Raw genomic sequence first — 17,704 nt, 5'->3', positions numbered from 1 at the left:
CTTATACACCTCAGAAAAATGGTGGTGTTGAGAGGAAAAACAGGTCACTTACAAAAATGGCACGATGTATGGTCAAAAGTCAAGCTTTATCGCATTCTTTTTGGCTTGAGGCCATCATGTGTGTCAATCACGTACTAAACAGGTGTCCTACGAAAGCTTTGCAGTCTATTACTCCATATGAAGCATGACGTGATAGAAAGAATTCTATTGAGCACATGCGTGTTTTTGGCTGTTTGGCATATGCTTTGGTGCCACAAACATAGCGCAAAAAATTGGATGATCAGGCTGTCAAATGCTTTTTTTTTGTTATAGTGCTGAAAGAAAAGGTTATAGGTTGTATCATCCGCAAAGAAAATGTATTCTAGTTTCACGGGATGTAGTGTTTGTGGAACATTCTGTTCAGTCCTTGCTGTCATGTACTAGACACAGTAATGTAAGCTCACAGGACATTTATGACACTTTGTTGCCTCTTTCCAGTGCTGGAAATACGCATGTAAGTTCCAATGAGGCAAATGTACAACCTATGGGGTTTTTGAAAATGCTACAGATCAGCCTAGTACTGATGCAGATGTACATGATGTAGTTGATGAGGAAAGGGTTGAAAATGAGCAGGCTAGAGGTATGCCAAAATGGCTGGTGCACACTTTATGTGACAATAAATTGGATGCACCTTTGTTTAGTCGTATTCGTTTAGGCTCTCGCCATGCATCTTATGCATTAGATTGTTATGCTTTGGCTGTGTCCAGCTTACATGATGTTGAGGAGCCTCTATCTTTTGATGAAGCATAGAATTCAAAAAATTGGATGGCTGCCATGCAATCGAAATATGATGCAGTTATAGAAAATTACACATGCACTTTATGTGGTTTGCCTCCTGGCAAAAAGGCCATTGGTACGAAGTGGGTTTACAAGTTGAAACGCACGCCAGATGGTGAGATCGATCGCCATAAGGCTCAACTTGTTGCAAAGGGCTATGCACAGCAAAAAGGCATAGATTATGAAGAGACTTTTGCTCCCACTTGTTGTGTGACTATTGTGCGTTTTCTATGTGCATTGGCAGCCCATTTTGGTTGGGATGTATATCAATCAGACATTGTTACTGCTTTCTTGAATGGTGATATATTTGAGGAAGTTTATGTAACGCAGCCTCGCAGTTTTGTCATAAAAGGACAAGAGGACAAAGTGTGCATATGTAAAAAGGCCTTGTATGGGTTGAAGCAATCTCCTCGTGCTTGGTATGAGAAATTTGACACTCATTTGGTCAAACAAGGCTTTCGTAATAGGCCAACAGAAAGCACATTGTATGTAAAGCGTGAGGGTGATGTACTTCTCATTGTGGTTCTTTATGTTAATGATTTGTTGATCACTAGACCAAATGAGAGACATATTGCTAAATTTAAGGCAGATTTGGATGCTACTTTCAAGATGAAAGATTTGGCGCTGTTGCATCATTACTTGGGTATACAGTTTAAGCAGTGTGAAGGTGGTATTGCCTTGTGTCAAAAAAGTTACATAGAGACATTGCTATGTAAGTTTGGAATTGAGGATGCAAACCTATTGCCACTCCCATGGAAACAGGTTTGAATTTGAGTCTACATGATGCTCGCAATCCTGCTGATGTCACTCTTTATCAAATTGCTATTGGCTGCCTCATTTATGTATGCAACACGAGGCTGGATATTCAGTTTGCAGTCTCACAGTTCAGCAGATTTATGCATAGCCTAGGGTCCAAGCATTGGTAGGCTATCAAGAGGATTTTCCACTACCTTAGTGGCACTTTACATCTTGGCTTGTTTTATCCCAAGGGGGGATGATTGCCGCCATATTTACATGCTTTTTCGAACTCAGATTGGGCTGGTTGTTTTGACACGCGAGTGTCCACAAGTGGTTTTTGTTTCATGCTTGGCAGTTCATGTATATCATGGTTGAGCAAGAAGCAACCTACTTGGCCACTTCGAGTTGTGAAGCTAAGTACAGTGCAGTCCTCACAGCTACGGTTGAGTGTGTATGGCTCAAACGCCTTATGGCTGATTTGGATGTTGGACAGGACACTGCCAACACTATCTACACTGACAATCAGAGCGCATTGGCAGTTGCGAGGAACCCAGTTTTTCATGCTTGCACAAAGCACATTGAGGTGCATTACCACTATGTCAAGGAGAGGCTCTCAGCAGGAGCGATTAGCTTGGCTTATGTGCCAACACAGGACAACCTTGCAGATATTTTCACAAAGGCATTGTCTCGTGAGAAGCTTGAAGATTTTTGCAAATCTTTGGGCTTACTTTCCTTTGTGGACTGATCATGTCCTCGGGGCATGGCACTTCCCTTTACTCATGTGCCAACTCTCGTTCACCGCATCACTCCAAGGGGGATTCATTACCATATACATGTGGTAGTGATGTGTGTGAACACACTAGGACCGCAGGGCATTTTTCCCTCTTTAGGAGGTTTTTTCCCCCGAGCATTGTATATACGCCCATCACTCGGGCTATCTATGTTTCCATTGCACACTAAGTAACATACTCTCTATTGTGTGCCTTGAGCTTCCTTCGTCTTCTCCAAACTGTGTGCGTTTCTCTGCAACCCTAATTCCAACATTTGTGTCCAGTATTTCATGCCAAAGTTGTGGAGGGAGTTGTATCAAATTATGCAGAGTTTTCAAGCTGCATCTGTCATCAAGACATGTATGATGCTCAAGAGGATCTAGATTGGTTTTTGATTTTCTTGATGATGCACACAACTTGCATAATAGTAAATTTGGTAAGAAGATAAATTCGTGCTCTACAAATATCAAGGTTGCAAGAAGTGTGTGAATGTATTTCAAAGCGCTATGAAGAGGAATTTGATGATTACATTAGTGATACTGATGTCCAATTGTCTTTTTATCAACCTAGTACTGGTTCTAACATAGAACAAATTCAAGTTAACAGTTTTCAGTTACCAACCATTTTTCAGGCACCTGCAGTTTCAAAACCTGAAGTTTCAAAGCCTGAATCTGATTTTTCAGCACCTGAAGTTTTTCAACCTGATCTTGATGTTCTTGAATATGGGATCAAATTTGTAGATACTCAAATTATTGAAGAGAAGAAATTGATTCAAGAAGGATATGTTGTTCAATGCAAGGGAGTCCAAAAGATGATGAAGGAAGAAGGAGGAAGCCAGGAGTAGCTAATGAGCCAAAGGAGCCAAGAGGTCTGCCAGCTATCCCCAAACTTCACATCAAAGAGACTCACCTCTTTGCAGGAAGAGAAGGCGAGTTACCCAAAACAAGATTCGGTGATTGAGAACAAGGGAAGAATCCAAGTGGAGGTGAGCAAGATAAGCCACCAATATCCCATACAAACCCATATACGAACCTTGGCCATCAATCTTGAAGAGGATGAAATTCAGATAGAGATCAACTTTCAGTTTATTGATCGAAGTGGAAGAGATGAAGATAGATAAGAGATAATGTGTATTGATGATGAGGATGATGTGATGAATGAGTTTTTGATGTATCTTGATGAGGAGTATCCCGCAAGTGATAGTGAGGGTTGTGTCGATGGAGAAGTGTTTTTTGGAGCCTTGAAGACTAAAAGACAATTTCAAGAAATGGATATGATTTATTCAGGTTGTGAAGTCAAGGATCTTGAATTTCAAGTCCCTAAATTACAAGTTTTAATGCTGAAGGTTCCTGATTTACTGAGTTCCACAATTTAGGTCCCTGATCCTGAGATTACTGATTCTCAAAGAAGTTATGTACCTGAATTTGTTGAACTACAAAGTCTTGTTATTTCTCAAGCGGAGATGATCCATAAGCTTTCTTTGGAGTTGGAGAATGACAGGTATTCAAATATGGTTGTGGAAAATGATGTTGTTTCCAAAATCAGTCAACTTCAAGAAGACAAGGCATCATTGATGGTGGAGATTTCTCACATTCAAGTTGAATTTGACTTGCATATTTCTTTCTGTTATGAAGTTTATGATGCTCTTTACCAAGTTATTATAATCAAATTGAGGATTGGAATCTTCAACTTGCTCAAATCATGAATATGGATTCTTCTTCAAACCTTGATGTTACAGAAGGTGTCTTGAATGATGATCTTGTCATCAGTGATCTTCATGATGTTGGAGCTTTTACAAATTCAGTCAAGGAGATTGAAAGTCCATTTTTTTCCAAGGAAGTTTAGTTTACTGATGAATTCTTGATAATTTATACCAAGTTCCTGTTGGAAATGGTTTTGTTGATGTTGAGAATGTGGTTTTGGCTAATGATTATGAAAGCCTCGAGGGGTGCACTATTAATCATGTTAATGTATAATGCAAGTTCGAAAGGAGGGATTTTAAAATGCAAAATTTTTAGTCAATTTGACAAAGATACATTAAAATAAGGAGTTTTTATATTCAATTTTGGAAAATTTTTGTCAAATAAGGGGTCATTTTATTTATTTAGACATGTTAAAAGAGGGGTGTTTTAAATACGCCGTGAATGCACGTTATATAGGGAGTACTGAACAATGAACCCCCCGAGATGCAAGCAAGTTCTTGATGATGGTGAAGTGGGTTTTCTTGAAGATGGTTCTACATTTCTATGTGATGTTGATGATGGAGAAGATAATGTTGACATTCTTATATCTCATTGGTTTTATGTCTTCATGCTCGATGAATTAAGGGAAGTTTTTCTGGGAACAAAAGTCAAAAAATTTCAATTTTAGGGAGATCTCACTGATTGGAGAGATTTGCAACTACAAAGTTGATTTATTTACGCTTTTGAAAGGAGATGTGAGCAAGCCATCTTGGTGGTGCTTTTTATGTGTGAAGGAGAGTTCAACTTCTTATTTTTAAGCCTTGAATCAGATCAGTTTGATGAAGAAGAAGATTAGTTTTGGTGTTTTCTGAATCAAATTTTTTAGGAAAATCAATGGTTTTGGCATATAGAGCCTAAAACAGGTCTCCCAGTGTTTCATCTACATGCAGAGACATTGTATATGTTCAAGAAGCAGTGTCTAATGGTTGCAAAGTTTTCATCCTACCTTGAATCTTTCTTCAATCTTTTTGAAGAGAAACCTGAACCTGACCTTGAACTTGAACCTGAATCTAAACCTGCTAATGTGTTTAGTAAGCCATACCAGGCCTTTTATGAAGAAGAGGCTAAGGAAGAAAATGTGTTGTTGCAAAAGAAGTTCACTGAACTGAAAGATCATTTTATACACTTGAAGTATAAGGGGGAACAGTAGGTTCATCACCAACCTGAACCAAAGGGTTTTGAATGTGAAGTGATATTCTTGGTCACCCACCTTGGTCGTGCATTGTGGAAGGTGTAGGTTGGCAGCTGTGATCGTTGTCCGCTACATCTTCCATGCATGCAGATCATGGGAGAGGAGATGGGCGTTGCATGCACACTTTGTGCCCATCTTCTTTTTGTTGCATTGCAGGGGCAGCGTCTTTCCTGCCTGCAGATCGTGGGAGAGGAGATGCGTGTCGCATGAACATGCAACCCAATTTTCCCCTTTTCGAAGAATAGCTCGAATATCAATGAAAGTCAAGAGTAATGTTGTGTGCTATTCTCCACCCAACCGTGCCATCTTATAGCCTCCCCCTAGCATACGCACTATCTACTGGCCCTGCCGGTGGCCTTGCCCACAGACCTGTGTCCTTACAATATTATTGATGTGTAGAAAGAAGAGTGAAAAAGGATACATCTTAAGCTAAGCAACATTATAGTGCCTAGGGATGACCACTTTGAGTTGAAAATAGAAAATTATAAAGGGCATGGAGTTGTAAGGATATGGTGTCATGAATGTGGTGAGCCTTATGGATTTAGCTCTTGCAAATGAAAAATTGTAGCCTATACATGTTTGCCAAAAACATTTGTAGCCACATTCAATGCAAGAACCATGAAAGAAGCTACTATTCAAAAGGAGAATTGATGAGTGACAAAGTGGGAACTATCAAGTGTGCCAAATTGGATGATGATCTAGTAATTGCATCCTCCTTGGAAGCAATGAAGAATTTTAATGAAACCAACGAGAGTACGTGTCGTTTTGATTTCAATGCAATCACTATAGTAGAATGGCTCAATCAATATTAATTTTGTATTTTAAGGGCATTATTAAAGTTTCTCTATGATACATCCATGAAGTTCTCATCTTGGGGGCATGTGCCAAGGAACACACTTTTGTGCTTTTCTAAGGGCACCATTAAAGTTGATATGCATATTAAACAAATAATTGGCCTTGACCATTGCTTCATTATCTCTGCTTTTTCATTGTGTCAATTTTTGCGTTCACATATGCTACCATGTCTATCATCACCAATGCTTCTATATTGTTCCTCTTTTCTCAACTTTAGATGATGCAGATCAAGAAGTTCAAGATCAATTAATTGAAGATACATTTCCAATCACATGAGAGGAGAAAGAGGTAGAGCATCTGCATTTTGGGGAGGCATTATTGAACACTGTCATGGAATTGTTGGCTAAGAACATTGAAGAGCATACAATGGATGAGGTTGCAGCTGAGATGGAAGTAAGTATTGACATAGAGGAAGAAGCAAAGGAGGAGAATTTTGTATTGCAAAGGAAGTATGATCAACTGAAGCATCAGTATAAGGAATTGTAGAAGCAATTGGAGCAATAGAAACATCATCAACCTGAACAACTGCGCACTAAGAGTGATACTATAATGCTGGAGCAAACTAAAACTGAAGTTAAGATGCAATTACAATTAAAGTTGCAGGTGAAGAGGCAAGTGGTGATGTTTAAGGCACAGACATTCAGAATAGACAAAACAAAGAAATCAGAATGGAACTGGAACTGGAACAGAACGCAGAAACTGACAACAGACTAAAATCCACCATAACTTCCACTTTCACATTCCCAAGAAGATACTGATCGACAGTTACATAGTTCGATAAGACTAATAGGCAACACCCTTTCCCAAGAACACCCCTTGGAATCCCAAAAGTACAAAATTTAACATTCCAACTTCCACTAAGGTAAAACATCCAAAAATTCCTAGGCTTAACACCTGGCACAGCCCAGTGGCTAGAGCCATAGGCTGACCTGGACCCACAATCCCTTGATCAAACAACCTGCTCCCCAGCATCCCCTTCTGCATCTGCCTTTTCTACTGCAACATTCGAATCCGCCTGCTTTTCCACTTCCGATTCCACTCCTCCTGCTACAATCCGATCTGGTCCCAAAACATCACTGCTCAGCTCCGCCGTCCACTTACTCAAACCCCCTGCATTCACTTCAATCTCCTTACTTTTTTTCTTCAACTCTTGCATCTCTACCACTAATTTCTCATTCTCCACCTTTAATTCCTCATTCTCCCTCCTAATGCTCTCTTTTCCAGCTAGCTGAAACTAATTTTTGAATCTGTCAGCCGTCGACACCTCGATGTGCTCCCTCCAAAGCCTAGTAGCTTTATTCCACATCTCTTGTGTATACTCCAGCACTTCCTGCTTCAGAATATCCGCATCCAAATCAGCTACTAAGAGACCTGTCATCCCCGCCATCAGCTTTTCCTTAATATTTTCAAAAAACATTTCGCCCGTCTTCTCCTTAAAACAGTCAGTGAACTGCGACGTTCGCACACATGGATATGATCTCCAACACTTCTCACCACCTTAATCTTATAATTATGAATTTTCACCTCGATTCGGGCACGCCATTCAAGATTCGTCCAAAAAATATTCGTCCTTAAGTGAGTCACATCAACACTAAGCGAGTTTTTTGCCTTAAAATGAGTACCCCCACTTATTAATACCTATGTACCCTTTTTCCCAATTCCATTCCTCCAACTTTCCAGTTTCGAGACTTCAAATCCGACAGTCCAAATTCCGACTTCCAGTCCGCAATCCGAATTCCGAATCCCAGATCCCTTTACATGTTGAACATACTTTGACATTAAATCTGCATTCTGCTGAACATCCTCTACTTCCACGTTTACATCATCTGCTTGACTCTCAAATTGACAAATGGCTTGACAATTGCCATGAAAAAATTCAGCTCCATCTGCATTTCCAAAGATGACTTCATCATTTGCTGCAATGTCTTTAGCCTTCCGCAACATCCATTGTGAAATTTCAAGAACTTTTAATATCTGAATTTGCATTTGCATTTCCGCCTGAATCCGAATTCCAATCTGAATCTGAATTTGAATCTGAATCTCACTCGGAATATGAATCTGAACCAAAATTTGACACTTGGGATACTCCTCGTCATGTCCCTTATACAACAGTGCCCTATCAACTCCTACATATTTGTTCTGATTTTGTCCAATCCAAGAAGCAAATGATGTTAATCCCCACTGAGTATTGATGTCATCCTCCTTGTGAAACTGATTGTCATACCTCTTCATCAAGCTTTCCACGGCTTCCATTAAAATTTGCATCTGAATTGGTCTTTGCATCCAAAATTGCAGTTGAATCCAAATCCAAAATTGAGACTGAATCTGAATTGAAATCTGAATTTGAGTCTGAATCACATTCGGCATCTTCCAAAATTTGACTTGCTTTATCAACTGAAAATTTTCCCTCAATATCTCTTCATATCCATCTATATGAAACTGCTGCAATATGGAATTCCACCTCCAACTTCCAATATGAATATCATCATCCTCAATCCCCTCCGTTATGTTGTTGTCATCTTCTAGTCCTTGTTGCTGCAATTGTTGCTTGGCTCTTTTGACATCCTCTTTTGACATTTGCTTTGAAGTCCACTTGAAATGACAAAATTCTGACATGATATCTGCATTAGCATGCACATCCTCCATTTGCTGCTAACAACTATCCTCTTCAAATGTATGTGAATTCCCAATGAGCATGACACTTTGATCAGTCAAAAAGGAATAATCCTCCTGTGCTTCATGGACACACTTCTGTGGTAGGACAGAGGTAACCACGGTTCCTGCCCGGCTCTGTTTCCTGACCTCATGTTGCTCCTCCTTACCTTGCTGCCTTTTATCATGTTGATATTGTTGATCCTCCACATGGTCTTCTTTCCAACTTCCCACTTGCATTTGTTGAGCTACCATCCATTGATTTTCTGATCGAAACTGCTGTATACATTGTTGGGATACAATTTTCACAAGATTTTCTAACTGCATATTTCCATCAGTGGATCTTCGTGGTGACAATTCCTCGGAAACTGAGTTGTTCATTGTTGTTGCTGCAAACTCCTCCTGAGTACATCTGATTTTTGAAACTTCGTCCTGCTTTGACTCTTCATTTGTAATCCTACATACATTCTCAATTGAACCCAAAAATAAATCAATCACCTCTTCTTCTTCATTCCTCTCTCTATCCATCACCTCTCCATTCATCCGACTATCCACCTGTCCATTCCTCACATTATCCCCCTCTTCAAATGGTCTTTGATTTCCATGAACAACATCCTCAATATGTATGATTTTCTTCTCCTCTGAATAATAAATCTCATTGACAAGTGACAACACCGACATCAATATCAGCAATGGATATTTTGTCTCCACTCTATGAGCACACTCCAGTGGTAGGGTAGGGGTATCTAGGGGTAGTATTAGGCTCTCTTGGCCAACCTCCTTTTGCACCTCCTTCTCCTCCACCTTTGGTATCCCCACATGATGGATGTCTGTCTCCAAGCCAACCCATCTGTCATCATCATCACTTAATTCATCTTCGAACTCAGCCGCATATGCATCCCTCAATCTCTCACATGCTTCTTGCAATTTTCTCACCTCCTTCCTACTGGAACATGATGTCCTCCTCTTTCCTTTATGATTAGTCAACCACTCATATGCCCTCTCTAAGTCATCCTCAAAATCTTCCAACTTATCCCATGCTACCTGTGTCCCATCAACTAATGCTTTATGCATTCTTCGGCTAAATTTTTGAATTTTTGAACACAAATCAACCATACACCACTTCCTACATGCATCTCCCTCTGAACACTCATCAACTCCACATGGGCAATCCTCCACTTCATGCTTTCGACTCATGCATACCTTGCATTTCTTTCTCTTCTTCTTTTGACTCCCCATGGCACTTATCCGCTAGAACTTTGATTTGAAATTTGGCTGCTTTCTGACTTCCACATTTGCAACAGTTCTAATTCCAGATTCCACAATTTGACTTCAAACTCTGCAACAACAGTCATTTTGATTTGAATTCTGATTCTGCAAACTTATCTGATTCTTGATTCTGGTGGTACTCAACTTCCTGCACTTGCTCCTAGTGGAACTTGACTCCCATAACTCCCCCTCGTGGAACTGATCCCCCGGAATTTCTTCTTGATGACCCTCAAAATCTGTGATAATAAATCTGGTTCATCTTCCACTTCTTCCTTATGTCTATCTCTCTGATAATCCTCTGGTACATCCAAATCTTCTTGTCCAATCTGGATATGTGTCCTCTTTTGCTTCTTTTAGGGCAACATCTTAATTTTGACGACTTTCAAAAAATCAGCCCAACTCCATCAACGTGAATGTAACTGTCTTCTTCTAGAGCGCAAATAACTGCCCATAAAGACTTGCCCTATTTTGAACGTCCTCCCTTCATTCAGTAACTACTTCCGTCTCTTCAGCACTTGCTCCCACAAGAGAAATCTGAATCCGTCCATACTACATCACACATACACCGTGATCGCCAAGTGTTTAAGGCACAGACATTCAGAATAGACAAAACACAGAAATCAGAATGGAACTGGAACTGGAACAGAACACAGAAATTGACAACATACTAAAATCCACCATAACTTCAGCTTTCACATTCCCAAGAAGATACTGATCGACAGTTACATAGTTCGATAAGACTAATAGGCAACGCCCTTTCCCAAGAACACCCCTTGGAATCCCAAAAGTACAAAAGTTAACATTCCAACTTCCATTTAGGTAAAACATCCAAAAATTCCTAGGCTTAACAGGTGCAGAAGGACAACAAAAATGTAAAGATCCAATATTGATTATTGTTGAAGACGGGGATTTTATTTTTGCGAGCTTTCAATTTCGAGCTTACAATTGAAACAGTTTTTTTGAGATTTTGAACCCTGATTTTACACTAATGATATCTTTAAGTATCATTGTGTCGTGGAAAAACTCAAAACCTCATAGTACAATCCTTCAACTACCAAACAATTTTAAGAAATATGGAAGCATGTCTATGCTTATGCGCAATGCAACTTTATAAAAAGCACCATTTGTATGTATTTTTGAGCTTGTACATAAAACGTGAGTCTTTAAAATTTTGCTAGAGTCTCCTTTGTATGGATACCTCTTTATACAAAAAAACCGTACACACTTTCTTGGGCTCCCACATGGGATTTCCTTCACATAAGCTCTTATTTTCATCACTTTGATGATTGTGTTATCTCACAAAATTCAACACATTCTCAATAGTGTCAACATAATCTAACTACATAGGAAAGCTCTAATCAAAGTCATTAGAATATCATGTGGCCATCATGTACACAACAAACACAAATGAAATATCCAAATGAAATGTATGGGTTAGAATATCATGTGGTCATCATGTACAAAACAAACACAAATGAAACATCCAAATTTTTCATGGCATTTTGGTATGGAGTATACCAAAATGCCATGTCAATGTCATATGGCTGCCATGTACATAGAAACATAAATCAAAACATCAAGATGTGTACTGTTAGAGTAGAGTTTCCTCAACCAAGTGTGCATCCGCAATCACCATTTCACAGGTCCACATGCAATGTCGGAAAAACATCTTTCATAGAGCACATCATCTAGCTCTAGACACATGCAATGCCTCATATCTTCTGCAAAAGCTCAACCTAAACCACAACATCCTGCAAACAAGTCTAAAACTTAGTCATGAGGCTCAATAAATGTTGCCAGCAACCACCTGACCATATAAAAAGTAAATTAGAAACCTATTGCAAACACATATATACTATAACATTCACTAGTGTCATACTTTGAACTAGTCTTATCGAAAGAATAAAGAAGACCGCTCTGCCCCGTCTCTAAGAATAGCACCATCAATCTCAATGGGGAAGACTACATCATCTATCATGTAGCTACAATCTACTGTAAACAATCTCTCGAAAATTTTCTCCCCTGCCTCTCTATCATAGTGTGGCGCAAGATGGCTAACACAATACCAAAGACACATGGTAAGATCAAGTACCTGCATAAATAAATAACTCAAAGAATGAATGTCTTAGCTATAATGTTTTTAGTTAGGAAATTGAATTATGAAACTAAGTTTGTTATCTCACCACCTCTCTAGTGAGTGGATGCCAATATGCCATCTTATTACACATGAGAGTCCATGTACGTAAGAGCACAAGTCCTACCCTAGTTGCATCTACAATAAAATGAAAAATGAAATAGCACAAACATCATATAGAAAAATAAAATAGCACAAACATAATTATCAAATGAGAAACTAATAACTTCATTACCTCTCATAAGTGATTTTTGAGCTTGTCCAACAATAGAGCTTATCTCTAGTGATCTTAATCATGCCAGGTTCATCCCATTTAGCTAAATAGAAACTTGGAGAACTCATCACCATTAAGAGGATTGGTGATTGATAGATATTTGTATCCCCTATCTTTCAACCGTTCTTCTTCTACCTTTGTGGCCTTGTCTCTTGGGGGGTACACCTTAAGTAGTTCATATATATAACGTGCGTTCGTAGGATTGTATAAAAACCCCTCTTTTAACTTTTTCCCCTATTTACCATACCCATCCTGTGGATTTTTTGCTCAATTTTTATATTTTATATACTTCTAGTTAATTTAAATATAAAGAGAATGCGTTTTTCTAAATCCATCCTGTACAATCAAATGCAACTAAAATCAAATGTCAATCACAATAGTTTTTGCTACATGTGAAATTTGATGTTTTGACATTTTTAAAACTTCACATTGCAATGATATTGACGTAATCAAAGTACTAGGAGTTTTCGATCTTGGTAATACATTAAAGTGCCATTCAATTTCATATTGAATACTTCACACAAAAGGGATTGTTTTTAGATGCTAACTTATGGTTTGAACTTTGAAATTTTGATAAAGCCTTCTTAAAATAGAATATCACTATGCATTACAATATGAAACAAAGGTTATGAGATGCAAAAGTGCATGGGTTCTCTTCCTCTATGCAAACTGAGTCTTCAAAAATAATCTATGCATCTTGTTTTTTATAGATATATGGTGAAAATGTAACATCATTCTAGCTCTCGAAGTTTTTGGATTTGATCAAAATCTCTCTTTTTTAAATCAAGAAAATTTTGTTGAAGCATCATAGGACATATGTACCACTCAACATGGAAGATTTTACAATATCAATGAGTCACAACTTGGACAAAAAAATTCACACTTTGGAATCTACATGGGTGCTAATGTCTTAACTATTTGCCTAGATGAATCCACAGAAAAGCCCAAACTCGCCCATAAAGCAAAGTGCAGCTATAAGTTCATGGTAGTTAGCCACAAGACAACACAACCATCAACTCCATCATGAGTGAAAAAAATATTATGACATCATTAGTGGCCACCAATAGAGGGTGTAAGACCAAGCATGAATACTCTCTCTCTCTCTCTCTCTCTCTCTCTCTCTCTCTCTCTCTCTCTCTCACACACACACACACACACACACACACGTGTGTGTGTGCATGCACATGTGCGCAAATACCCATATGAAGCTCTACAAACTAATTTTTGCCATTTCTTTCTTGCGTCTCACCAATAATGATGCTTAACATAAAGAAAAACATTATATAAAGATAAATGAACAAAAAGTGAACCAATAAAGATACAAACGACAAAGCATACACACTATTAAACATGGAAAGATTTAAGCAATACCAATATACTACATTTCAAATGAAAATTGTACACTAGAATCACCGTTATTATGACAAAACATCATGCCTAGATGAATCCACAAAGAAAAATTTAGTTTTAAGCTCATGGTAGTCAAATACACGACTATATAAATAATGACCATTAGTTTCATCATGTATATTATTGACAAACTACTATGAGGTCCTCGTCATTTACATCGTCAACACACAATAGAGGGGGAAGAACCGTGTATGACACCCTACCCATGCACACATTAGCATACACACAATTATGAAGCTCTAAAAACTTGAGTTTCTGTCATTGCTTCAGATATGCAAGGCAAACTCAACCATAATGAAGCCAACCAATAAAGAAAAACATTAAACCAACAAGACTAAAAACGATAGGGCATATACACCACTTCACATTTACAAATTTTAGCAATATCAACTAGTCAAAAATCTACCAATGTGTGTCCATGTCCATCAGCTAAGCTTTAAATATACCCTGATGCTTTACCTTGGTGACATTTGTGCATCCAAATGCAAAGCATGTGCTTTGTGCTCACATTCAACATATGCTCCATTCATGCATTCCATACAACATCATCTTGATTGTAGGGGAGTTGGCTAAAAAGGCTTCTTCCATTCTTCTACAAATGGCATACATATGGATCAATTATATGGTCATCTTCAAGTCCAAGAATAAAGACATAGTTATTCCAAAGGTTCCCATGATCTAGTCTCTTCAAACTTGCACAAGCCTTGTGAACATATGGAACTATAATCTCATTCGGTTGCATTCCATTCAATTGCATGTCCTCAAAAACCTGCATGTCCTCAAAAATCTCATTGGGCTGCATGCCATTCAACTGCATGTCCTCAAAAATCTCCAAGCATTTCATGTCATAACCATGCAAAGCATATATAGAGATAATCACGGACCATGAAACCACATCTCAAGTTAGCAAACTTTCAAAGATTGTGTGTGCATCCTCTAGACTAGCATACCTTATATACATGCTCATCAAGCTCAGATTGACACCTAAAACATATTCTGATCAAAAACAGTCTCCCTACTAGTTCTATCGTCACGATCTCTTGTTCAATACCCTCCTTTTGCTCTTGGAAGAGATGATGAATATAATCGAGCTTACTGTCCAAGAACTATCTTTCCAAATATCTGGTGTTGAACTAGCCTCAACCATACTGCATCAAAAATATTTTCCCTTCAACATTGCCAAAAGCTAGACTGTAGATCGCCATTTCTCAACCATAGGTAAGGTCATCTTGGCTCAGCTTTCAAATCTGCACCTAATGAAGAACCAGCAAGGTGGACACAATTGTTACAAAGTTGACGTAATTTTTATCGAGACACTCAGCTATGAAAAAAATATATATATATTTCAACATTTTTCATGTACCTCTGGTCAAAAAAGAGTGAACAGGTAGAGTCTACACCTAATTTCCCACCCAGTTATCGCTGCCATAATTGAGTCAAACACTCTTGCATCCTTGTAGATATCCAACATCTACCAAGTGTTGATGTGCCATAACCTGGCATTCACCAAGCAACATGTCAAACACATATAGACCACATAACCTAGCATCTCATCCACTAAGAGGTTCATATCCATCATTCATAGTGTGAAAGCAAGTCGCTAATGGGAAACGACTAAAATCACCTTCATACATGTCTTTGGAGTGAAAAAAGAACTTATATCCATAGTTTCCTTTTGAAGTCTGCAAAATACTCTCATAAGTATAGAATAGCAATATATGACTCTTTATTTGCTAGACATCAGATGGCTTCTTGCCAAATATGTGTGCCGTTCAGAAAACGTTGCCCATGTTTTTGGAACCTTGTCGTTCTACAAAATGTTTCCCTCGGACAATCAAGATCCAAAATGGATAATCTGCAATCACAAAAAAACAACTCCAATGTACATCTATGTTAGATGGCACTATCTAGAAAACCATTTAAAGTACACTATCATCTACATTGAAAATCAAAGATCATTCAAAATGATAGTACTTACTCTATCTTGGCATTTCATTCTTATGCATAACTTGTAGCCACTACTTCTTTATGAGGACATTATTATATTTTGTAAGTACACAAAAGTAATACACCCTTTCCCTCATTGGATGTCCTATGGTTTCTTGCCTGCAAGAAAAACATCAAAAAAATTTGTTATGTCATGTTGGCAACCACAAACAAGATAGATACAAGGTATAATTTGATTACTTACATGAAATGCACAATTATCAATCAACTCCCATCACAAAATCATTAAACAGCTTATAGTCATTTGAATCCAATTCATACTTATCACTTGTTGCATTGTATGTTAAATTTTCCAATGCAATAATGGACTCGATTGACACCATGTTCAAATCAGTCAGGTCATACATATACATCCGAGTCCCTTTCACCTTTTGGTACCAACCAAGTTGAACTTCAGTTCCTTGAGGTCGTGTTGTCAAATCTAATCCTCGCTTGTAGTCTACATACTTGTTTCCTATCTTTTTTTGCATCTTTTGTACCCTCCCAAGATACCAAGTGTTGTTAATTGTGCCCATGATCTTCTTCCTGCCTGTGGCTTTTCTAGACCTCTTTGAAGTTTGTCCTCGCTCACTTGTATCGTCATCAAAATAAACAGCACAATCAGACCCTATTCCAAGCAAGTTCACATTGCTGGCTGATGGTGATTTTGAGTCGTTACTAAAATAAACTCCTTGCTTCACCCTTGTCAACCTATCCTTTGATAATGTTGAATTTCCATTAAGCTGGCTTACTAATGTAGACTTGAAAATAGTTTCTCCATCAACCTCCACGACTAGGCTGATTTTGTTTTGGTGTATATGATCACTTTCTTCATCTAAAAGTCCATCCACCTCATGTCGAATCTCACTCAAAGCTATGATATCATCATTCTCATCACTATCCTCGTGTAGCAGCTCATCATCATCAATTGTAGGCCCTTCTAAATCATTATGTTCACCAGCATCGCTCATTTCGTCTTCACTCATTTCACCATCTAATTTCGACCATGTTAAATCTGCATCATCCCAAGGCTCCAACCACCACTTCATCTTGTCTACCTTTTTGGGCTTTAGACCCAATGACTCACATAGGCTTTGAGCTTGATGTAGACCCTCTTTTAATGCATGTATTACCTTTGCATCAGAAGACACGCTGTCATAGTTTCCAAGGTCTGCTTGAAGACCACCTTCATGTTTATTCAAATCTTTCCAAATATGTTCCTGTTTTTTATGAGCTCTTGCAAAAGTAAGTCCATTTGAGCTGCACTCATGCATGGCTATGTTGTTTAGGCTACCAATGCTATGCAAAAGGTCTCCAAAGTCCAAAGCTCTCTCTTGCCCAATCATACCTCCTATTTTGCTGAAAAAAAATTATGTTGCATCTGATCCAGTAAGATGTAAAGGACACTTCATATTTGGATAGAATTCCCGAAACATCTTTATCAAGAGCACTACAAAATGGCATGATAGCTGAACATCAGTGTAAGCCTCTTTACTAATGAAGTTTTTCTTCAAGGTGTAAGTGGGATGGTGATGAATCCATGATTTCCAAAGCTTGAAGAAGAATACTACTTTAGAGGCAAGCACAATTCACTCTCGCGAGTTCAAAGATGGTGACAAGAAAATGTCAATATAGTCGCCTACAACCTGTAAGTATGACTCCGTCCCTTGCATGCTTCTCTCTTTCTTTTTCAATTGCCTCATACAATTTTGAACCTGTCTACTTGCAATTCTTTCAGCTGCCCCCCCAATTTTGGCGATCATTTTGTTGAATATCTCCATCGCGTAGCTTATGCTCATCAATTGGGAAAGAACTATACACCATAGCAACATGGTTGAGTGTAATCCAAACACGCCCTATTGCAAG

General features: G+C 38.4%; 1 protein-coding gene and 1 pseudogene across 1 annotated transcript; both read right to left on the bottom strand.

Annotated features, from left to right (window-relative positions):
• Nucleotides 1-7,930: 7,930 nt before the first annotated feature.
• On the bottom strand, nucleotides 7,931-9,446 carry LOC147444085 (uncharacterized; annotated as a pseudogene).
• Nucleotides 9,447-14,417: 4,971 nt separating this feature from the next.
• On the bottom strand, nucleotides 14,418-16,374 carry LOC147444084 (uncharacterized). Its single transcript, XM_086527785.1, has 7 exons — nucleotides 16,228-16,374; nucleotides 15,925-15,958; nucleotides 15,634-15,707; nucleotides 15,477-15,534; nucleotides 15,328-15,348; nucleotides 15,216-15,252; nucleotides 14,418-15,105 (listed from the first exon to the last, which is right to left on the bottom strand). The coding sequence occupies exons 1-7, from the start codon at nucleotides 16,372-16,374 to the stop codon at nucleotides 15,087-15,089; spliced, it is 390 nt and encodes a 129-aa protein (XP_086383911.1). The 3' UTR covers nucleotides 14,418-15,086.
• Between the last annotated feature and the right edge of the window lie 1,330 nt (nucleotides 16,375-17,704).

Source organism: Adiantum capillus-veneris, chromosome 13 (genome assembly GCF_014529385.1).
Source record: "Adiantum capillus-veneris isolate H3 chromosome 13, ASM1452938v2, whole genome shotgun sequence".
Lineage (NCBI taxonomy): Eukaryota > Viridiplantae > Streptophyta > Polypodiopsida > Polypodiales > Pteridaceae > Adiantum > Adiantum capillus-veneris.
Note: the sequence above shows the minus strand (reverse complement) of the source record. Positions and strands in the feature narration are given on the sequence as shown.